The sequence below is a fragment of the Oenanthe melanoleuca genome, chromosome 22 (genome assembly GCF_029582105.1).
Source record: "Oenanthe melanoleuca isolate GR-GAL-2019-014 chromosome 22, OMel1.0, whole genome shotgun sequence".
NCBI lineage: Eukaryota > Metazoa > Chordata > Aves > Passeriformes > Muscicapidae > Oenanthe > Oenanthe melanoleuca.
This window is the reverse complement of record NC_079355.1, coordinates 2,963,414-2,986,690: the sequence shown is the minus strand read 5'-3', so window position 1 is coordinate 2,986,690 and position 23,277 is coordinate 2,963,414. Positions and strand designations below refer to the sequence as shown.

At 44.5% G+C, this 23,277-nt stretch overlaps 1 protein-coding gene across 3 annotated transcripts in view; it reads right to left on the bottom strand.

The window, feature by feature from the left end:
* LOXL2 (lysyl oxidase like 2) overlaps nucleotides 1–23,277 on the bottom strand; it is a 66,470-nt gene that overhangs the window by 9,806 nt on the left and 33,387 nt on the right. For all 3 annotated transcript variants that reach the window (XM_056508683.1, XM_056508684.1, XM_056508686.1), the window contains 5 exons: nucleotides 15,299–15,500; nucleotides 8,763–8,946; nucleotides 5,667–5,818; nucleotides 3,796–3,963; nucleotides 1,191–1,356 (listed from right to left, as the gene is read on the bottom strand). In XM_056508683.1, coding sequence (XP_056364658.1) covers nucleotides 1,191–1,356; nucleotides 3,796–3,963; nucleotides 5,667–5,818; nucleotides 8,763–8,946; nucleotides 15,299–15,500 — 872 coding nt within the window. The remainder of the gene's footprint in view (nucleotides 1–1,190; nucleotides 1,357–3,795; nucleotides 3,964–5,666; nucleotides 5,819–8,762; nucleotides 8,947–15,298; nucleotides 15,501–23,277) is intronic.

Here is a 23,277-nt window from a genome sequence, read left to right as displayed (position 1 = left end):
GTTGGAATTACATAAAATCACCCCGAACGCGGCTGCTGGAGGGGGAGGGTGGTCCTGCTGCTGGGAAGGGGTTTTTAGGATCAGACACTTCCAGCCCCACTGTCCCAGGTTGTTCCAAGCCCTGTCCAACCTGGCCTTGGACAGTTCTAGGGATAGCACAGCCACAGCTTCTGTAGAAAATCCATTCTAGCCTCTCCCCACCCTCCCAGGGAAGGATTTCTCCTGAATCTCCAATCTAATCCTACTCAGAGTTGGAGGAGGAAAAGCTTGGTAGGGAATGATTCACCATACGGGAATATGGACCTGAATTCCCATCCTATCCACCCCCAGCCATGAGCAGGGACACCTTCCACAATCCCAGCTCACTCCAGGCTGGCCTTGGACACTTCCAGGAACTGGGCAGCCACAGCTGCTCTGGGAATTCCATCCCAGCCCCTCACCACCCTCAAAGAGAACAATTCCTCCTGAATATCCAACCTAATCCTACTCTGAGTTTGAGCGGGAAAAGCCTGGGGGGGAATTTTCACCATATGAGAATAGTTGGCCTTAAATCCCATCCCATCCCAAATCCCATGCCATCCCATCCCATCCCATCCCATCCCATCCCATCCCATCCCATCCCATCCCATCCCATCCCAAATCCCATGCCAAATCCCATCCCAAATCCCATCCCATTATCCCATCCCAATCCCATCCCATCCCAATGACCCCATCCTATCCCATCCTATCCCAAATCCCATCCTATATCCCATCCCATCCCAACCCATGGATCCCACGGATCTCAACCCCATCCCATAGATCCAACCCCATCCTTATGATCCCATCCCATTGATCCCAACCCAAATCCCATCCCATCCCATCTCATTGATCCCATTGATCCCATCCCATTGATCCCACTGATCCCATCCCATCGATCCCAACCCAAATCCCATCCCATCCCATCCCATTGATCCCACTGTCCCATCCCATATCCCATCCCATCCCATCCCATCCCATTGATCCCATCCCATCCCACTGATCCCATCCCATCCCCTCAGATCCCATCCCATCCCCTTATCCCAACCCCAGCTCTCTCCAGGCTGGACTCCCCCACGTCAGGCGCAGCCACAGCCAGAACCTCTCTGCCAGGAAGGGCTTCCCGCAGTTTTGCCGACCCCAGGACCCCGTGGGATCCACCCCCGGTCACTCACTCTCTGAGCAGGACACGCCGGCCCCGAAGCGCCCCCCGCCCCTGGGGCAGGACACGCGCGCCCCGTCGTGCCGGCAGTGGGACAGCGACATCTCTGTCCCCGAGCACTTCACCCCGCTCATCACCACGTCGTCGGCGCTGACGTCCCCGTGCCAGTACCACGTTTCCTGGGCACAAAAAAAAAAAAAAAAGACAAAAGGCGGGAAAAGGAATTTCACACATTTAATGGCTCTTAGGGGGATATTTACCTGTTTAAAAGTGTGGATTGTTACTCTAGAATAAGATCAGGGCAAGACCCCAAGTTATCCAGGAGGATCAAGACAAAGGATGCTGGAGCAGGGAATTCAGGGAAGCAGAAGTTTTGTCACCAAATCCTTAAAAACCTTGAATCCCATCCTGTCCCACCCTTGTCATGGGCAGGGACACCTCCCACTGTCCCAGGTGCTCCAACCTGGCCCTGGACACTTCCAGGGATCCAGGGGCATCCACAGCTTCTCTGGGAATTCCATCCCAGCCCCTCCCCACTGTCCAAGGATGAGTTATTCCCAATATCCCACCTAACTCTGCCCTCTGGCAGTGGGAAGCCATTCCCCTTTATCCCATCATTCCAGTCCCTCAAGAAATTCCCTCTCCTCTCATCATCCCCCACGGGAATCACACAACATCAACTCCCAAACCCCAAAACTTGGGAGAAAGGGGAGAAAGAACCTAAAATAATCCGATGAGATTTGTCTGTGCCCACACTGGGAGCAGTTTCCAGGAAAAGAAACCCCCGGAGTCCCAGGGCTCCCTTTGGCCCTGGCTGCTTGGGAAGGCTGGGAGCACACAGGGCTGCTGTTCTGCACACTGGGGCTTTATGTTCCCAGAGCTGGGGCAGCATAAGGGCCTTTTCTGTTCCAAATTCCAGCAGCCTCAGCTCGGGGAAAAAAACGTCTTTTCCTCACTGGACTCTCAGGGCTGTGTCAACAGAGCCAGGGAAGGGCTCAGGGATGAGGAGATGCTCAGCTCCTGGGGTTTTATGGGGGAAATCAGCTGGAGGAAGCAGCTGTTGGAGCAGGGAATGGCTCCAGCAGCAGGTGGGCAGCTGCAGCCTCCTCCCTGCTGGGTGTCCAAGCCCAGAGTGTCCCCTGAGGACCTGCAGATCCCTCCCTGGCCATGGGGTCTGTCCACGAGCCCAGGGTGGCAGAGATCACGGAATGGTTTGGGTTGGAAAGGACCTTAAAGGTCATCCCATGGGCAGGGACATTTTCCACCGTCCCAAGTTGCTCCAAGCCCCACCAGCCTGGCCTTGGACACTCCCAGGGGTGGGGCAGAACTGAGGGGTCATTCCTGGCCCTGCAGAAGCCAGAAGGGTTTGGGCAGGAGAGGAGCAGGGAGAGAAAATGGAGCTGGATCCAGCCCTGCTGTTCAGGGCTGCACTGGGACAGCTACAGGAGCAAAATCTTATTTTTTTCAGATGACCTGACACCAGTTTGAACCTGACCTCTGCATTTCAGGGAGGGACAAGAACCTGCATGCAACCACCAGCCCAAGCAGGGACTGGGGAATGTTGGGGAACCTGAGCTGTGAGAAAACAACAGAGAACTCAGGGAAGCATCAGGTTTATCACCAAACCCTCAAAAACCTTAAAACTCATCCAGTCCCACCCCAGCCATAGGCAGGGATATCTCTCATTATCCCAGGTTGCTCCAAGCTGGCCTTGAACACTTCCAAGGATGGGGGAGCCAAAGCTTCTCTGGGAATCGCACCCCAGGACCTCACCATGCTCCCAGGGAAGACTTTATTCCCAATATTCCATCCAACCCTGCCCTCTGGCAGTAGGAAGCCATCCCCCCTCATCCAATCATTCCAGCTCCTGCTGAAGTTCCCTCACTTCTCCTCCTGCTCCAAATCCCCACCTCCAGCACCGTTGTACCACAAAGATTTCACCCTCAAGGTCATCCCAGCTCAACCCTTGAAGCTCCTTTTGGAATGATGTTGGGAATGAGGAAATAGGAAAACCTTATAAATATGAGTGCATAGTAAAAGATTTTGAAGCCATAAGAGAAATAGAAATGATAGCAGTTTTCCACTGTGGGGCTGAGAGCAACAAAGTGAATGTTTGAGGCCTCTTTCTTTTGTTTAGGCAATGCCAAATGCCACAAATACCAAAGAGCCAGCAGACATCCTGTTCCAAGTATGGCAGGAAAGGTTTAGAGATAAGCTTTAGAGATAAGAAAGCAGTAAAACATGGTAATGCAGCAATTCCTATAGGTTGCATGCAAATATTAGGAAATTTGTATCTTGTAGTAGGTTGGTTAGTGGAAATTAGAATATTCAACAGAGAAGAAGATTTATTGTGTTGTAAACTGGAAAATTGCTTTCTAGTATTCTCTGTCTGTTATTACTCTCTCTTTGTCGTGCTCTGAGCTGTGGCTGGCAGCTCTCAGCAGGACCCCGTACACCCACACCCTTACAACTAACTCCAAACTTCCAGACCAGGACACAGAGACCTCCTGAGTTCGTCCTGACCACCCTCCCCACCAACAATTCCCACAGCACGACCCAAACCAACCCACCCACCCACCCAGACGTGCTGCCCAGGTGGGGCTGGCGCAGGGGCTCACCTGGAAGGCGTGGCTGGCGAAGCCCAGCCCCAGCTGCCTGCACACCACCATGGCCTCCACGGTGCCCCAGTTGTGGCTGCAGACCGTGCCCCAGCGCAGGGTCCCGTTGCGCTCAGCCAGCACCTCCACGCGCCCCTCGTACGGCGTGCGGCCCCCGCTCAGGCGCAGCTGCGGGACACAGAACCCGTAAAACCACGGCAAACTTCCCAGGAAAGAAGGTTTTGTTCCCCCCAAAAAAAATTTTGGAATTGTTGGATGTCCTCAGATGGAAGTGATCCAGACTGAAAATCAAGTTGTCAGCTTATAATTCCAATATGTAGGTGAGAATGTTTCCAGTGTTTACGGAAAAAAAAAATTAAAAATTTTCTTGAAGTTCTTACAAAATGTGTTCTAAGCAAATGAATATATTTTGCTTTAATAACTTTGAAACATGCACGGGAGAAAACTCCCATTTTAGCACAGAGCTGGAGGAATCCTGGTGAGGGATTTTTCCCCCACAGACTGGGAAAAAGGAATTTGGACAAGGCTGCCTGAACACATTCCCAAATTAGAGAAAACGACTCAGGGCACTGGAGGTGTGCAGCACTGTCTTAGGTTGCAATGCAGGATGTGACCAAAAGTCTGGATTCTGTCACCAGCTGTTAAACCAGCTGGGGCAGTGTTCTTTATCTCCCTGGGAGATATCTCCTGTTAATGGGCCATCTTTAAACCAGCTGGGCAATCATCTTTATCTTTCCACAGCCCATCCTCCCTCCAGGAGATATCTCCTGTTAATGGCCAGTGAGTCCCAGGGCATGACTGATAAAATTCCATCATCCCACTGGGAGATGCTCCACCCAGAGGGAGGAGCCAAACATTTCCTACCCAGATAAAAACTGAGATTTGGAACACCAGAGCAGCCTTTTCCACTGGATTCCAGAGGAAAACCAGAGCCTTCCACATCATCCCTGGAGCTTCAGAGGAAACTGCACCTTCTCCAGGAGCACTGCTCCAGCTGAACCACATCTGCCCCTGCAGGAGGATGCAGCCACCATTGAATGGGACTGTGCCAACACCCTGACTGACTGACGGGTGTCAGCTTGGATTCTGACTCTGGCAGGGTTGGGATTGTTCTGTGTAATACTGCATTTCTATTTTAATTTTCTTAGTAAAGAACTATTCCTATTCCCATATCTTTGCCTGAGAGCCCCTTAACTTCATAATTACAATAATTTTGGTTTATATTCTCCATTTCAAAGAGAGGCTCCTGCCTTTCTTAGCAGACACCTGTTTTTCAAACCAGGACAAGCACCCATCTTTGTGTGGGATCAGGAGGGGCTCCTCGAGGGGAAGGCCCTGGAAAACCATCCTGGGATGGAGCAGCTCTCAGAGTTTCCTCCAGGCTCGAGCTCAGGGAGTTCAGTTCTTCTCCCAGCTGGGCAGGGGATGGTCCAGCCAAGCCCAGCAGCAAAATGGGTGGGACCAGCTGCAGGAATTGCATGCCCTGGAAAAGCTTCCCTTCCCTGCTCCTTTAGAGCTTGGGAAGGAGCAGTCAGAGGAATCTGAGCCTGGTTCATGCAGTTAGCACAGAATCATGGAATGGTTGGTCAGGAAAGGTTCAAAATTGGGTTAAAAAATCATCCAGTGCCACAGACAGGGACCTTCCCCCATCCCAAGTTGCTCCAAGCCCTGTCCAATCTGTCCTTCCTCATTTTAAGGACTCTGCCATGTCCAGAGAAGCTCAAAAAATGGAGACTCATTCTCATTTTCTCTCGTTTTTCAGCTAAAACCTGAATTAAATACTCACGGCTTGGCTGAAATGATTCCAGCCTGATTCCTGCCCAAAATTCCAGCCCAAAATTCCCTCACACCCGGATCCCTCAGCTCCCCACCTGGTTCTGGAAGCCCATGGCTGGCACGTTGCACCTCACAGCAGCATCTTCCTCGTGGTTGCAGCCCTGGGACTCGGTGTTGAACTTGCAGTCCGTGACCGACTTCTCAAAGCCCGTGCAGTCGATCTCGTTCAGGTGGATGGGACCCATTCCTTGGGGAAAATAAAGAAAAAAGTAAAAAACTCCTTCTGTGTGGTGAGGGAATACCCCAGCAGGTTGTGAACACCACAGTGACCTCCAGCATTCAAAACTTGGAAAAAATCCGCTGATTTTTTTCAGAAATAAAACAAACATCTGTTTAAAAATAAAACAAAAATCTGTTAATTTTTTCCAGTATTCGCTGCGACTCAAGCGTGCAAAAATCCCAGGAAAAGCCAAGTTTCCACTGTTTCATAATTTACAAACTTCAGCTGTAGGGAATTCACCAATTGTGACTTTTTGGCTGGGTCTCTGTGCTGGAATCTGCTCCCAGTCAATACCTGACATTGAACTGGGACATGGACATGTTGGCTGTGAATAAAAACATCCAGAGGAAGGGATGAGGAGTCAGGGAAAGAAATCTGGGAAAGGAAAGGAAAGGGAAAGGAAAGGGAAAGGGAAAGGGAAAGGGAAAGGGAAAGGGAAAGGGAAAGGGAAAGGGAAAGGGAAAGGGAAAGGGAAAGGGAAAGGAAAGGGAAAAGGTACCAAGGGATGCTCCTGCCAGTGAGCACTGATGGATGAATAAGAAGAAAAGGGGAAAAAATGTGAAGGGAAATGTGTGGGAATGCACAGGGAGATCCCAGGCTGTGGATCTGCAGGAACAGCGTGTTCCACGCTCTCCTCCCTCACGTGGCAGCCCCCAGGATGATGGAGCTGTTTCTACATCCCATTAAACACTGGAATCAGCAGATTCCAGCCAGCCACAAAGAGTGTTTTTGGCAAATCCAGAGGATTTGGTCATTTTTTAAAGCTTCCCAGACTCAGGACACCCACGTGTTGTTTCCTTCTCTTCCCTTCTCCAAGCTGAAGGAATTTACCCCATTCCTTTATTCTCAAAATTTCTCCAATTCCTTTATTCTCACAAGGATTTTTTTTTTTTTGTGGTTATTCTCACAACAACAAGGGCATGGTGCAATTTTTTTTTTTTTTTTAATCTCCACCCCAGGTAAAAGATGTGGGAATCACCAGGTGGTTTCAGTTTGCCTTTGACCACATTTTGGGATTTAAACCAACTCCCAAAGACAGGAAATCCAAACCCAAACCTGGCTCTGAGCTGTTCAAATGCCCTTCTATTTATAATGAGCTAAATTACTGTCTTGCTCTTAAACTGGAGTGTTTGAAGTCTGAGTTCAGGATTTAATTTTTTGCCAGGAACCTTCTAGTAATGCATTACAGCATGGTGTGGTTCTGGAGAATTCAAAGGGAATTTCAGAGCAGAAAATGAGATAATTAAGAATTAATTGCTGGAACAGCTGCCTGAGCAAAAGGTCAAACTCATCATCCCCAGGAGTTTTTTTTTAAGGAATCTTTTTAAGCGACAGAATTCCAGTCTGGCCTCAAAAGAATTATTAAAGTTAAGGAATAAATTCCTGGTCCTCAGATTGAAATCCCAACCGAAAATCCTCCATGCCTTGAGTTATGGGATGTTCCTGGGGGTGGAACATTCCATTCAGGGCACCAGTGAAAGGAATGAGGGATTTGTCTTTACAAACAAACTGTGGTAGATAAAAACCAGCACTGAGAGATAAAAGAAACAATGGGAAGGATTCCACTGATTGATAAAATGGAATGAGAGAGATTTGTCTTTACAAACAAAGCTGATAAATAAAATTGGATACTGAGAGATGAAAGAAACAATGGGAGGAACCATAAATTCCATACGAAGAAACCAAGGGGGGATAAATGAGAAGAGATTCTTAGGTTGGTTTGAGAAATCTGGACCTCAGCCAATGGGGAAAGAGAGAGAGAAATTGGGATAAAAAGGAAGCTGCATCTTCTAAAAATTGGAGAGAACCCATGGTCTCTCCCTTTATCCAAATAAAGTTCCGGGACTCCTCTGTCTCCTTTCTGGACACAAACCTCAGCTGTTTGTGGATTCATTTTCCTGACAATCTTTACAAAATGCTGTGGGTCTGCTGATAAATAAAATTGGATACTGAGAGATGAAAGAAACAATAGGAGCAACCATAAATTCCACAGGAAAATAAAAAGTGAGGGTTATACATGAGAAAGGGGTCTCAAGTGATTTGGAACCTCTCAAGTACCTCAGCCAATGGGGAAAGAGAGAGGGAACTAGGGATAAAAAGTAGGATGTGCCCTGTAAAAATTGGAGAGAATGACCAATGGCCTCTCCCTTTACACAACTAAAGTTCTGGGCTCCTCAGCCTCCTCTCTGCACACAAACCCCCAGTGTCTGTGGATTCATTTTCCTGACACTCTTTACCATAAATTCCATAGGAAAATACAAAGTGGGGGTCATACACTAGAAAGGGGTCTCAGGAGATTCGGGACCTCTCGACTACCTCAGTTAATGGGGAAAGAAAGAGGGAAATTGGGATAAAAAGGATGTGCCCTCTAAAAATCAAACAGAACTCCGCATGGCCTCTCCCTTTATCCATATAAAGTTCTGGGCTCCTCAGCCTCCTCTCTGCACACAAACCCCCAGTGTCTGTGGATTCATTTTCCCTTTATCCATATAAAGTTCTGGGCTCCTCAGCCTCCTCTCTGCACACAACCCCCAGTGTCTGTGGATTCATTTTCCTGACACTCTTTACCATAAATTCCATAGGAAAATAAGAAGTGGGGGTCATACACTAGAAAGGAGTCTCAGGTAATTTGGGACTTCTCCACTACCTCAGTTAATGGGGAAAGAAAGAGGGAAATTGGGATAAAAAGAAGGATGTGCCCTCTAAAAATCAGACAGAATGCCGCATGGCCTCTCCCTTTATCCATATAAAGTTCTGGGCTCCTCTGCCTCCTCTCTGCACACAAACCCCCAGTGTCTGTGGATTCATTTTCCCTTTATCCATATAAAGTTCTGGGCTCCTCAGCCTCCTCTCTGCACACCCTGTTTGCCCACCCCTTTCCCGCGGCAGCCGCGGGCTGTGCCGGGCTCACCTTGGCCCAGCCTGGCGCCCGTGATGGCCTCCCTGGCGCTGCCGAAGCCCAGCTCGCGGCACACCACGCTGGCCGACACCAGGTTCCAGCTGTCGTCGCACACCGTGCCCCACTCGCCGTTCTTCAGCACCTCCACCCTGCCTTCCCCCGTGTTGGCTCCTCCTTTCAGCCTCACCAGGGGCTGCTGCAAAGAAAACACACACAGCACTGGGATGCCAGTTTGTCTTTTCTTCTTTTTTTTTTTTTAAATTTAATTTAAATTAATTTTATTTTATTTTATTTTATTTTACTTTGCTTTATTTTAATTTAATTTAATTTTATTTTATTTTGCTTTATTTTAATTTTATTTCATTTTACTTTATTTTATTTTATTTTGCTTTATTTTAATTTTATTTCATTTTACTTTATTTTACTTTATTTTATTTCATTTTATTTAGTTTTGTTTCATTTTATTTTATTTTACGTTACTTTATTTTACTTTATTTTATTTTATTTTGCTTTATTTTAATTTTATTTCATTTTACTTTATTTTATTTTATTTTACTTTATTTTACTCTATTTTATTTCATTTTATTTCATTTTACTTTATTTTATTTTATTTCATTTTATTTAGTTTTGTTTCATTTTATTTTATTTTACGTTACTTTACTTTATTTTATTTTATTTTGCTTTATTTTATTTTATTTTATTTTATTTTATTTTATTTTATTTTATTTTATATTTCATTTCATTTTATTTTGTTTTGTTTTATTTTATTATGCTTTATTTCATTTTATTTTATTTTATTTTGCTTTATTTTGCTTTATTTTATTTTATATTTAATTTAATTTAATTTAATTTCATTTCATTTCATTTCATTTCATTTCATTTCATTTCATATATTTTCTCTCTTCTTCACCCATAAATATTTGAAGCTCTGTTGCCTTTTCCCCAACCTCGAAACGAAACTCGAGGCAATTTTATTGAGGAGAGAATTAAAAGAGGATTTTTATTTGGAGAATTCAGGAGCAGTTATGGAAAAAAATAAACCTCACCCCCATAGGGATGAGCACATATTTATAGTTTGTAGAAAATCAGCACAATTGTTAAAAAGCACTAATTAAGAGGATACTAATTAAGAGGATAATGATGCAATCCCCCCAGGTTGGAACCCTGAAACTTGGGAGTTCTGAACTTTCTGTGTTTTCTGCTACTGCCCGTGACTTGAGACCTTGGAGAATGATTCCAAAACTGAGTGATCCTTTCCAGGGTTTATTTATTTAATCTGGGCCTAAAAATGATCCTGGAATCACCAGAGACACCCCAAAAAAATCCATCACACAATTCCTACGCCTGGAAGTGCTGGAGGAAAGGAGATTTTTATCCACAGAGGTTTTGGTGAGCACAGATTTGTTCCTCACATCTCAAATATGGGCAGAGAATAACAAATCCCAGCTCTCAGCTGGTGCTTGGATTTAGGAGATTTTCCATCTTGGAAAAAATGGGGAAAAACCTCATTTCTCATATTTCCTGAGAGCTTTTTGGGAGGGTTGGGAACGGCCCTGAGCCACCAGCTCCCAGCCCTGGCTGCCCTGAGGGTTTATTTGCTGTTCACACCTCCAGCCATCCTGGTTTAATCCAGGACTAACTCTGAGCTCAAACCTATAAAACCCGCCTGAGTGCTCGGTTCTGACCAATAATAATATATAAACATATATAATATAAATATATAATATATAATATATAATATATAAATCCTACATCATAAATAATGAGGAAATAATAAATAAGGGATGAAAAGCAAAATTAAAAAATCTGCTGTTTGCAGTCAGAAATACCCAGCTCCAGTCCCAGTCATTTCTGAGTTTATAATATTTAATTATTTCCTGTTAATCACCCGCTCCTGCCAATTCCTGCACCTGGGAGCTGCTTTGAGGCACTGAGAGTGAAGATTTCGCTTTGGGAAGACCCAAAATCCTTCACTTTTCACTGGAGCGTTTTCTCCAGGCTGGGGTCACCCCAAGGACAAACAAAGGTTTAAGGAATGACTCGGCGGCGCGGGCGGCTCGGGAGATTAACAGCGATTTACAAAACCTTTCACCTCATCCTGAGAAATCTGCTGCGGGGAAGGGCCTGAGCCAGGCAGGGATTGCGTTATTCCCACCAAGAATTATTCCACTAATAATAAAAGAAATAAAAATAAAAATAAAAATAAAAATAAAATAAAAATAAAAATAAAAATAAAAATAAAAATAAAAATAAAAATAAAAATAAAAATAAAAATAAAAATAAAAATAAAAATAAAAATTAAAAAATAATAAAAAATAATAAAATAAATATAAATATAAATATAAATATAATAACTATATATACAAATATATAAATAAATATAAATATAAATAATAAATATAATATAATATAATATAATATAATATAATATAATATAATATAATATAATATAATATAATATAATATAATATAATAATAACATAATAGTATCATAATATAATAATATAAAATGTATAATATAATAATATATAATAATAAGTATCTAAATATAATATAAATATATAAAACCTATATACAAATGCATAAATAGAAATAAATATAAATATAAAAAATAAAAAATAATAAATAAATTATTATTATTATTATTATTATTATTATTATTATTATCATTATTATTATTATTATTATTATTATCATCATCATCATCATCATCATCATCATTATTATTATTATTATTCCTCCCTAAAACCACGCAGGAACAGCCAGAAAATCCAAATTTTCGCGATTTCACAAATCTACTAAATTCTCTGATGAGAAACCTCCACGATTCCCTCCCCAGCTGGAAAATTTCCCTCGGCACCCACCAAGCTCGTGTTTGCTGCTTGTTTTGTCCTTTCCCAGCCCCTGACACTGGCAACGACCAATTCCAGCCTCGTTTTCCAACATTTTGGGAAATCTTTTGGAATATCCCGGGATTTTCCCGCCCTCCTCTCTAGACTAACCAAAGCTTTGCAGGCTCCCTGTGTTTTCCCAGCCTCCCCCCAGGGCATTTCCTCGCTGAGGACACGGAGGAGGAAATGGCAGCTGATTTCCAGGGGGAAATTCCAGCGGAATTCCAGAGGCTGGAACAGCCCAGCCCAGCAGCAGCCGGGCAGGAGTTCAGCTGGCTCCCAGCAGAACGTGACCCAGGGATTTCCTCACTCTTTGCCAGCTGCTCTCTCACCCTTTGGAGCCAAAAAAAATTGGGATTTGGGAGGGTGGGAGCTCAGCTGGGCGTGCAGGGAGAGGGGAGTTGCAGAGGGGACGTTGGTGGTGAAGGGTTGCACCCCCAGGGGATTTCTGCTCTAATGGGTGGGATTTTGGGAAGGAATTCCTGCTGGGAGGGTGGGGAGGGGATGGATGGAATTCCCAGAGGAGCTGTGGCTGTTCCAAGTGTCCAAGACTGGGTTGGAGCAGCCTGGGACAGTGGGAGGTGCCCCTGCCATGGCAGGGGTGGCACTGATGGGCATTGATGTCCCTTCCAACCCAAACCATCCCATAATTCTGTTTTTGCATCTGTTCAGAAACAGCCCTGAACTCTGGGAATCTGCTGGGCAGGGAGGAATGGAGGAATAAAACAAAGGGAAAGGCTTCAAACTGACCAAGGGCAGGGACAGGTGGGATTTTGGGAAGGAATTCCTGCTGGGAGGGTGAGGAGGGGATGGATGGAATTCCCAGAGGAGCTGTGGCTGCTCCAAGTGTCCAAGACTGGGTTGGAGCAGCCTGGGACAGTGGTGGAATGGAATGGACATTGATGTCCGTTCCAACCCAAACCATCCCATAATTCTGTTTTTGCATCTGTTCAGAAACAGCCCTGAACTCTGGGAATCTGCTGGGCAGGAAGGAATGGAGGAACAGGACACAGGGAAAAGCTTCAGACTGACCAAGGGCAGGCTTGGATGGGATATTGGGAATAAATTCTTCCCTGGGATGGGATTGAAGCTCCCTTCCCACCCAAACCATCCCAGGTTAAACCTGGCAAAGCTGTGATGGAGATTTGGGATCAGGGAGGGACAGGATGGGGAATGGTTTGAAATAAAAGGGGGCAGGGTTAGGTGGGATATTGGGAAGAAATCCTTCTCTGGGATGGAATTCCCAGAGCAGCTGTGGCTGCCCTGAATCCCTGGAATCACCAGCTTGGAACAACCCCTCTGCAAATTGTCCTGCCCACTGCTGGGGGTGGGACCAGATGAATTTAAAGATTTTTCCAACCCATTTTAGGGCTTGGGCTGGGGGTTCTCCCTGCTTGGAGGAGTTCCCTGGATGCCTCTAGACCCCCCTGGCAGGATCTCAGAGGCCTTGGCACAGTACCCAGGACCCCTGGGACTGGATTGAAGCCCCTGGGAAAAATCACCCTCATTGCAGGAAGAATTACAAACCACAAAAAATAAGTGGAGTATAAATTAGATGGTTAGAGGGTAGAAAAGTGAATTTTTAGAAATGTTTATATTAGGGGGTTTAAAGCTAAGGTGGAGGATTTTGGGTGTGGTGTGTCTTTTCTTTCTTCTTCTTCTTCTTCTTCTTCATGCCATCCATCTTTGGGCCACTGGATTGGCATGAGAGAAAAGTGGAGAGTGGAAAGAAGGTGGAAAGTAATTTATAGTATGAAAGAGAAGTCCTGCCCCAAGGGCAGTGCAGTGCTGGACAGACCTCTGCACCCCAGAGAAAGAATTCCTTAGATAAGAAAGAACAAACAACCTTGGAAAAACACAGACTCTAAACTGCTGGGGAGGAAACAGAAAAATCTTATAAATATGAGTGCCTAGTGAAAAGTTTTGAAACCATAAGTGAGGTAGAAATGACAGCAATTTTTGACTTTGAGGCTGAAAACAGCCCTGTGAAGGTTTAGGGCCTCTTCCTTTGTTTAAATAATGCCAAATGCCACAAATACTAAAAAACCAATAAACATTCTGTTCTAAGTATGGCAGAAAAGGTTTAAAGATAAGGATTATAAATAAAAAAGCCATAAAATATAATAATAGAATAGAATAATAATAGAATGAATCTTAATAGAATAGTAATAGAATGATTCTTATAGGTTGCATGCAAATATTAGGAAATTAATATTTTGTAGAAGATTGGTTAATGAAAATTAGAATATTCATAATAGAAGAATACTTATTGTATTGCAAACAGGAAATTGCCTTTTTACACCTCTCATCCTCTATTTTCTTTCATTCTCTTCATGCTCTATTTTCTTTCATTCCCTTTATCCTCTATTTTCTTTCATTCTCTTTATCCTCTATTTTCTTTCATTCCCTCTATGCTCTATTTTCTTTCATTCCCCCTACGCTCTATTTTATTTCGTTCTCTTCATGCTCTATTTTTTTTCATTCTCTTTATCCTCTATTTTATTTCATTCTCTTCATGCTCTATTTTCTTTTATTCTCTTTATCCTCTATTTTATTTCATTCTCTCTATGCTCTATTTTCTTTCATTCTCTTTATCCTCTATTTTCTTTCATTCCCCTTATGCTCTATTTTCTTTCATTCCCTTTATCTTCTATTTTCTTTCATTCTCTTTATGCTCTATTTTCTTTCATTCCCTTTATCCTCTATTTTATTTCATTCTCTTCATGCTCTATTTTCTTTCATTCTCTTTATGCTCTATTTTATTTCATTCTCTTCATGCTCTATTTTCTTTCATTCCCTTTATCCTCTATTTTCTTTCATTCCCTCTATGCTCTATTTTCTTTCATTCTCTTTATCCTCTATTTTCTTTCATTCCCTCTATGCTCTATTCTCTTTCTTACACTCTCCCTCCTTTACCCACTCCCTAATAACAAACTACAAACCTCAGGACCAGAATACAGAAAAGCTCCTGGGTGTGTCCTGACCGTCCACCTGACAACAACCCCCACACCAAACCAGCAGATGTGCTGCTGAGAGGGGTCTCAGGCAGGAGGAGCCCCCTCAGGGGCTGCTGCAGGAGTTTTGTGTCGGGATAGATGGTTCTCAGGGACAAAACTCGAGTTCTGTATAAGCTGGAGTTACAGCTGCAGTTTAGTGTAAGGGCGTGGGGATGCAGAGTCCTGCTAAGAACTGCCAGCCCAGAGTGGGACAAAGAGAGAATGGGGGAGAGAAAGAGAGCAGGAGGAGAGAGGGGTAAGAGAGAGAGAGCAAGAGAGCGATTTCCCATTTACAATACAATAAATCTTCTTCCATGATGAATATTCTAATTTCCACTGACCAATCTAACACAAGATACAAATTCTGTAGCATTTATGTTCAGCCTATAGGATCCTTACATTACCTAGTGTGTTATATTTTAAACTCTAAAAACTACTCTTTGAACCCTAGCAAGGTCTTCTCTGACCTTTGGACTTGCAGAAGACATTGTCCTATCAAGAGGGGATTACTTTTAGCTGCCAATTCTGTTGTGTTATTCAGTACCTGAGGTTTGCTATCTCAAAATTTGCTTTCATTTCAATCTCACTCACGGTTTCCATAATCTCAGAATCTGAGCATTCATATCTCTAAGGCCTTCCTGGCTCATCCAGCCCCGCTCACCTCCTGCCTGAAGGCTTTTCGGAATCCGCTGTGGGCGCTGGGGGCGAAGGCGCGGCCGGGCACGCAGCTGACCACGGCGGGCATCCCGCGGGCGCAGCTGCCGTTGTGGGCGCCCAGTTTGCAGCTGGAGATGTGAGCCTCGCTGCCGCTGCACTCCATGGAGTAGGGCCAGTAGTGCTGCTTCCTCCTGCTGGCGAACATCCTGCAGGGAGCGAGGAGAAGGTGAGGGGTGTGACAAAAAAAATTAAAAAAAAAAAAAAAAAAAAAAAAATGGGTTTGGGAAATGTTAGGAGGAAAATTTTCAGAGGGAAATTTTAGGAGGAAAATGTTAGGAGAAAAATTTTAGGAGGGAAAATTTAGAAGTGAAATTTTAGGAGGGAACATTTGGGAGGGAAATTTTAGGAAAGAAATTTAGGGAGGGAAATTTTTAGGAGGAAAATTATAGCAGGGAAATTTTGGGAGGGAATTTTTCGGAGGGAAATTTTAGGAGAAAAATTTTAGGAGGGAAAATTTAGAAGTGAAATTTTGGGAGGGAAATGTTAGGAGGAAAATTCTAGGAGGGAAATTATTGGAGAGAAATTTTCAGAGGGAAATTTTAGGAGGGAAATTTTAGGAGGGAAATTTTGGGAGGGAAATTTTGGGAGGAAAATGTTAGGAGAAAAATTTTAGGAGAGAAAATTTAGAAGTGAAATTTTAGGAGGGAACTTTTGGGAGGGAAATTTTAGGAGGGAAATTTTGGGAGGGAAATTTTGGGAGGGAAATTTTCGGAGGAAATTTTGGAGGGAAATTTTGGGAGGGAAAATTTTAGGACGGAAATTTTAGGAGGAAGATTTAGGGACGGAAATTTTAGGAGGGAAATTTTCAGAGGAAATTTTGGAGGGAAATGTCAGGAGGGAAATTTTAGGAGGGAAATTTTAGGATGAAAATTTTAGGAGGGAAATTTTCAGAGGGAAATTTTAGGAGGGAAATTTTAGGAGGGAAATTTCAGAGGGAAATTTTGGGAGGGAAAATTTTAGGACGGAAATTTTAGGAGAAAAATTTAGGGAGGAAAATTTTAGGAGGAAAGTTTTAGGAGGGAAATTTTCAGAAGAAATTTTGGAGGGAAATTTTAGGAGGGAATTTTTCGGAGGGAAATTTTAGGAGGAAGATTTAGGGACGGAAATTTTAGGAGGGAAATTTTCAGAGGAAATTTTGGAGGGAAATGTCAGGAGGGAAATTTTAGGAGGGAAATTTTAGGATGAAAATTTTAGGAGGGAAATTTTCAGAGGGAAATTTTAGGAGGGAAATTTTAGGAGGGAAATTTCAGAGGGAAATTTTGGGAGGGAAAATTTTAGGAGGAAAATTTAGGGAGGGAAATTTTAGGAGGGAAATTTTCAGAGGAAATTTTGGAGGGAAATGTCAGGAGGGAAATTTTAGGAGGGAAATTTTAGGATGAAAATTTTAGGAGGGAAATTTTCAGAGGGAAATTTTAGGAGGGAAATTTTCGGAGGAAATTTCGGAGGGAAATTTTGGGAGGGAAAATTTTAGGATGGAAATTTTAGGAGAAAAATTTAGGGAGGAAAATTTTAGGAGGAAAGTTTTAGGAGGGAAATTTTCAGAGGAAATTTTGGAGGGAAATTTTAGGAGGGAACTTTTGGGAGGGAAATTTTAGGAGGGAAATTTTCGGAGGAAATTTCGGAGGGAAATGTCAGGAGGGAAATTTTAGGAGGGAAATTTTAGGAGGGAAATTTTCGGAGGAAATTTCGGAGGGAAATTTTGGGAGGGAAAATTTTAGGACAGAAATTTTAGGAGAAAAATTTAGGGAGGAAAATTTTAGGAGGAATGTTTTAGGAGGGAAATTTTCAGAGGAAATTTTGGAGGGAAATTTTAGGAGGGAACTTTTGGGAGGGAAATTTTAGGAGGGAACTTTTGGGAGGGAAATTTTAGGAGGGAAATTTTGGGAGGGAAATTTTAGGAGGAAAATTTTAGGAGGAAAAGTTTTGGAGGAAAATTTTCAGACGGAAATTTGCAGAGGGAAATTTTGGGAGGGAAATTTTCGGAGGGAAATGTTAGGAGGAAAATTTTCAGAGGGAAATTATCAGAGGAAAATTTTAGGAGAGAAATTTTCAGAGGGAAATTTTGGGAGGGAAAATTTTAGGAGAGGAATTTTGTGAGGGAAATTTTAGGAGAGAAATTTTGGGAGGGAAATGTTAGGAGGGGAATTTTAGGCGAAAAATTCAGGGAGGAAAATTTTAGGAGGAAAGTTTTAGGAGGGAAATTTTCAGAGGAAATTTTGGAGGGAAATGTTAGGAGGGAAATTTTAGGAGAAAAATTTAGGGAGGAAAATTTTAGGAGGAAAGTTTTAGGAGGGAAATTTTAGGAGAGAAATTTTAGGAGGGAAATTTAGGGAGGGAAATTTTTAGGAGGAAAATTATAGCAGGGAAATTTTGGGAGGGAAATGTTAGGAGAAAAATTTTAGGAGGGACATTTTAGGAGGGAAATTTTCAGAGGGAAATTTAGGAGAAAAATTTTAGGAGGGAAATTTTGGGAGGGAAAATTTTAGGAGGGAAATTTTAGAAGTGAAATTTTCGGAGGGAACATTTGGGAGGGAAATTTTAGGGGAGAAATTTTCAGAGGGAAATTTTGGGAGGGAAATTTTCGGAGGAAAATTTTAGTTGGGAAATTTTCAGAGGGAAATTTTGGGAGGGAAATTTTCAGAGGGAAATGTTAGGAGGGAAATTTTCAGAAAGAAATTTTAGGAGGAAAATTTTAGGAGGGAAATTTTAGGAGGGAACTTTTGGGAGGGAACTTTTGGGAGGGTAATTTTAAGAGGAAAATTTTCGGAGGAAAATTTTCGGAGGGAAATTTTTAGGAGGGAAATTTTTGGAGGGAAATTTTTAGGAGGGAAATTTTAGGAGGGAAAATTTTAGGAGGGTTTTTTTTTGGATGGAAATTTTAGGAGGGAAAATTTTAGGAGGAAGAACACCCTAGGATGAATTGAGAATTATTTGAAGGCTGAGCCATTCATCCACACCATGGCTCTGTTGAGGTGTCACTTAAAAACATGGAATGGATTCCAAGATCAAGTGCAACAACTTAAAGGAAATAAATCCCTGCAAGAACTGAAAAATCTGATTATTTGGAGGCTGATCCATTCATCCACACCATGGCTCTGTTGAGATATCCATTAAAAACATGGAATGGATTCCAAGATCAAGTGAAACCACTTAAAAGAAATTAATTCCTGCAAGAATAAAAAATCTGAGTAGGAACCAAAGGTGCAACTCCAGCCAAGCCACATTCCCAGAAGATCCCAAGGACAGGGATAATTCCAAACAAAGAGGATTTGTGCAGATAACTGGGCTGGAGAGCCGCCAAAAAACCTTCCTTTTTCCCTGACCAGCAGCTATCAGCTGGGATTGGGAAAAATCCAAATCCTCAGCGAGTCTGTGTTCACAACCTGAGAGCAATTTCCGAGAGCACGAGCGGCTCCCCTGCTGACTTGTTCACAGCAGAGCAGCTTGGCAGCAGCTCCTGCCTCCCAACCCTCCTGGAGCTGCTCCAGGCACTCCTGAGCAGGAAAGGGTCACGTGTGATAAACTGGGAAGGGAAGGAATCCAGCTCCATCCCAACTGGGAGCATGCTGGAGCACAGAGGAATGGAAATATTGGAGTTAAAAACACAGGGAAGGCTCAGCCCTGCTGGGCTCTCCACGTGGCTCTGTGGGATCCCAGCGCTGCTCCAGGAATCCCTGCCATGCAGAGCTGGCATCCAGGATGAGCTGTGATAAATGGCACAGCCAGGTGGGTGGAATCTGGGGAGAAAACAGCAGATTTTGGTTTGCTGCAGCACAGAGAGCCTGGGGAGCAGCTGGAGAAGAGATTTTCTGAGGGGGGTTTTGGGGAGCTCCACTGGGCAGCTCCAGGTTTTTCCCTTTAGGATTCAGGTTTTGCAGGGTGACAGATTTTTGAGGGGACACTTTTCTGTGCTCACTGAGCTCTGCTGCCCAGCTCAGCATTTCTCCAGCCTCTCCTGGCTCCCAGCCTCTCCCTAATCCTTCCTGGAAGCTGATCTGGGCTGAGGCTGGGGCTGGATCCAGCCAGGCTGGAGAGGGAGCTGTGGCTGCATCCCATGATGCTGGAAAAGGATGAAGCAGGGCTGAGATCCATCCCAGGGAGCAGAAGCACGACCCTGCCTGCCCTGGGGGCTGTCAGAGCCCACCTGTGGCACAGCAGAGCTGGCAGGGGCTCCCTGAATCGAGAAAAAAAAAAGAGGATGGGAAGATAGGAGTAGAGGTAAAATTTAAAAAATAAATCCTGTGAGGATGAAACACAAGGCAGCCACTTCCCAGCTGTGCTCAGGACAGAAGGAAAGACCTGAAGGAGCTTTTTTATCCTTCACAGGTCCAGAGAGCTCCATGAACTCCAGGGCAGACAAGAATCAGCCTGACTCAGGGAAGCAGGGATGGGGATGCCTCAGAATAGCAAACAATGACCTCATCCTGGAAATTTCACCAGGCATCAACATCTGGATGGTATTAACAGCCCTCGGGAGGCTGGGGAGAAATGAAGCCCCACCTCGTGTCCCCAGACTGAAAAAAAGCAGAATTCAGCTGATCCCTACAGGCAGAACCTCGGGGCTCTGCTGATATTTGGTTTTTAACACAAAAGGGACCAGAGGGAGCCCAGGGTGATGCTGCACAGGTCAGAGGTGGGAATGAACATTCCTGCTGGGAGAGCTCAGACGATTCCAGGTCAAGCTGGAATTCAAACCATTTCTGGTGGTGAGAAGAGAGGGATTTTCATCCCAGCAAAGCTTTAAACAAAGCCCAAAGCTGTGGGAAGGGCTGAGGGGTTGGTTAAAAGCACTCAGGATATTCCATGATTCAGCAGAGAACAAATCATTGCACACAGACTCCAGGAAAATTCACCCAAATCCCACTGAGCAGAGGCTGGGGGGCTCCTCCTCGGGGCTGTGAGCACAGGTTTCAACCCTTGGGAAATTCCAAAATTATCAAAGTGCTGCTTCAGCCTCAGGGAGGAGGGAGGGAAGCCAGGCCTGCCAAAACCCTTCAGATCCCAGAATTTCCAGGGAGAAACAAACCAGGATGGTTCCTACTGCAAATATTGAAGAGATGAGCTGCCCTGCTATGGACTCTGACTGGGTTTGTAATGGGGGGAGCAGACTGGTTAAACTGGGAGCAGTGGTTGATCCTGGAGCCATTTCTTGGCCAAGTCACAAAGATTCCAAAAGGCACCAGCTCCATCTCTCTGCTCCCAAATTTCTCCTCTCTCCATCAGCAAAATGCATCAAGTTCTGCTTTCCCAGCCAGAGCAGGAACTGAGAGAAGGAGTTTCAGCAATTCCTGCATAAAACCCACTGAGAGGAACGAGCAAGAGCAGGGACTCAACTTCAGATTTGTTCCATTTCCGAACATAAATCAGCCCCAGAGGCCGAGTTCCAGTCAGGAATAAACCCCTGGCAGTGGGACAACGATGAACTCAGTTGTTTTCTTTTGAGCAAGATCCATCTGCAAATCATTTCACCTCCCAGCACTGTGCAGGGGCAGTGGGATGTGGGAAGCCTTGGCCAGCAGAGTAACCTGATCCCAGTTTTTTGGGTTTTTTTTCTCCAGGCTGCAGAGCAGGAGCAGGATCTGCTCCAGGGAGAATGGGATTCTCAAATTAAAGGGAGGAATGAGGAGAAAAATTTTTCTGTGGCTTCACAGAAGGGGTTTAGCTCCAGGATGAGCTTTTCCCTCTCCAAAACAAACCAAGCATCTCCTGGCCCAGGTGAGAAGGTGCCACTGGTCATCCCAGTGCCTGGACCACAAATCCAAGCTCATTCCCAGCCCAGAACTGGGAGCTTTCCCAGTAACACCAGCTGAACACGGAGCACCCACCCACAACACAGAGGGAAGGAACCCAGGGAAGAATTCAGATTTTAAACTCTGCTGACAAACAAAACTGTGCAGCTGCCAAAGCTTTACAAGCCTCTCCCATCCAATAAAATGCCATTCCCTTTTTTTTTTTTTTTTTTCCAACCTGGGATAATGTTTGGCGTGTTTTCCAAAATATTTGTGGGTGCTGGAGCCCAGCAAGGCTGAAAACAAGGAAAGGGAGGGAGGTCTTGGGGTAAACAAGGAAAGGGGGGGAGATTTTGGGGTTTACAAGGAAAGGGAGGGAGATTTTGGGGTAAACAAGGAAAGGGAGGGAGATTTTGGGGCAGCTGAGATCTCCTGGGCTGGGATTTGGGAGCACTTCCTAATTCCAGCTGAATTCAATGGGATTTTCAGCAGTGCTGAGCTGCTGCTGAACAAGCTTCTGTCAGTTTTTCCATTTCCATGTGTCCAAGAGACAGGACAGCTCCTGAGCACATTTTATTTCAGATGGCTCCAGATGCTCTGGTTAATGCTTTTCTTGGAAAGGCCACAACTGGAAGCAGGAAAAATCTACTTTGTCTGTCTGGAGGTGATTTATTCCCTGCTCCTGCAGGGGGTGGGAATCTCAGGGATGGGTTTGAGGGAAATGTGCTGCACTGGTGGAAGCAAACCCTCCTCAAACTGGTGTCCAGTCATCTCCCTGGGAATTCTGCAGACAGAATTCCAGTGGGGTCATTATTCCTGATTTTCCCTGATGTCCAGGGCAATGAATTCCCAATCCTGCAGACAGAATTCCAGTGGGTTCTTTATTCCTGATTTTCCCTGGTGTCCAGGGCAATGAATTCCCTGCTCATCTCCCTGAGAATCCTGGACAGTTCTTTATTCCTGATTTTCCCTGGTGTCCAGGGCAATGGATTTTCTGCTCAATTCCCTGGGAATCCTGCAGACAGATTCCAGTGGGTTCTTTATTCCTGATTTTCCTGATGTCCAGGGCAATGAATTCTCTGCTCATCTCCTTGGGAATTCTGCAGACAGAATTTCAGTGGGTTCTTTATTCCTGATTTTCCTGATGTCTAGGGAAATGAATTCCCTGCTCATCTTCTTCGGAATTCTGCAAACAGAATTCCAGTGGGTTCTTTATCCCTGATTTTCCTGATGTCCAGAGCAATGAATTCCCTGCTCATCTCCCTGGGAATTCTGAAGACAGAATTCCAGAATTCCTTATTCCCAAGTTCCCCTGGGCTGTTCCAAGCCAAGGATCTCTCCAGCAGATCAGGATTTTGCTAATGAAAGGAACAAACGTGGCCAGGCTGATCCAGAGGGGATGCTCAGAAATAGCAATTCCACACAATTCCACAGGCCAGAAGGAGCAGGCAGGAAAACCACAGCTCCTGCCTGGAGCTGCTCTCCCACTCCCCAGGTCACAGAGCAGCAAAGCAACGAGACAGAATTTAATTTAAACTCTTTTCCATCTGCTGCAGGGGCGTTTTTCCTAAGGAACTGGTCTGGGATGAGGGCTGGTGACAAAAAGCAAAGAGAAGCAGTGACAACAAAAGAGTTCAGAGCTCCTGGCTCCCAAGGAAGGGGAAACACAGACTAAACATTTCCACTTGCAGGTCTGGAAAACACAATGTTCTCCCTAGAAATTTCCTCCTTCATTTTAAAGGAATCTACAAATCTAGGGAGGATCCTGTTCCCAGTTCCACTTGGGATGCACAGGCAGGAATTGCACTCAGGGTGGGAAGGAGGAACCTGGGCACAAGAAAAGTTTGTTCCATTCCAAGGTGACTTTTTTTGGAGCTTCCAGCACATCCAGAACTGATCCCAGCTCTGCATTTCTGCACAGGGATGGGATGAGCAGTTGGAGACTGTTTCCATTAAGGAATGACAGGACACAGAAATGGCTTCAAACTGCCAGAGGGCGGGGATAGGTGGGATTTTGGGAAGGAATTCCTGCCTGGGAGGGTGGGAGGGGCTGGGATGGAATTCCCAGAGGATCTGTGGCTGCTCTTGGATCCCTGGAAGTGTCCAAAACCAGCTTGGAGCACCCTGGGATGGTGGAAGGTGTCCCAGGGAGGCACTGGATGTAAATCCCTTCCAACCCAAACCATTCCACGAT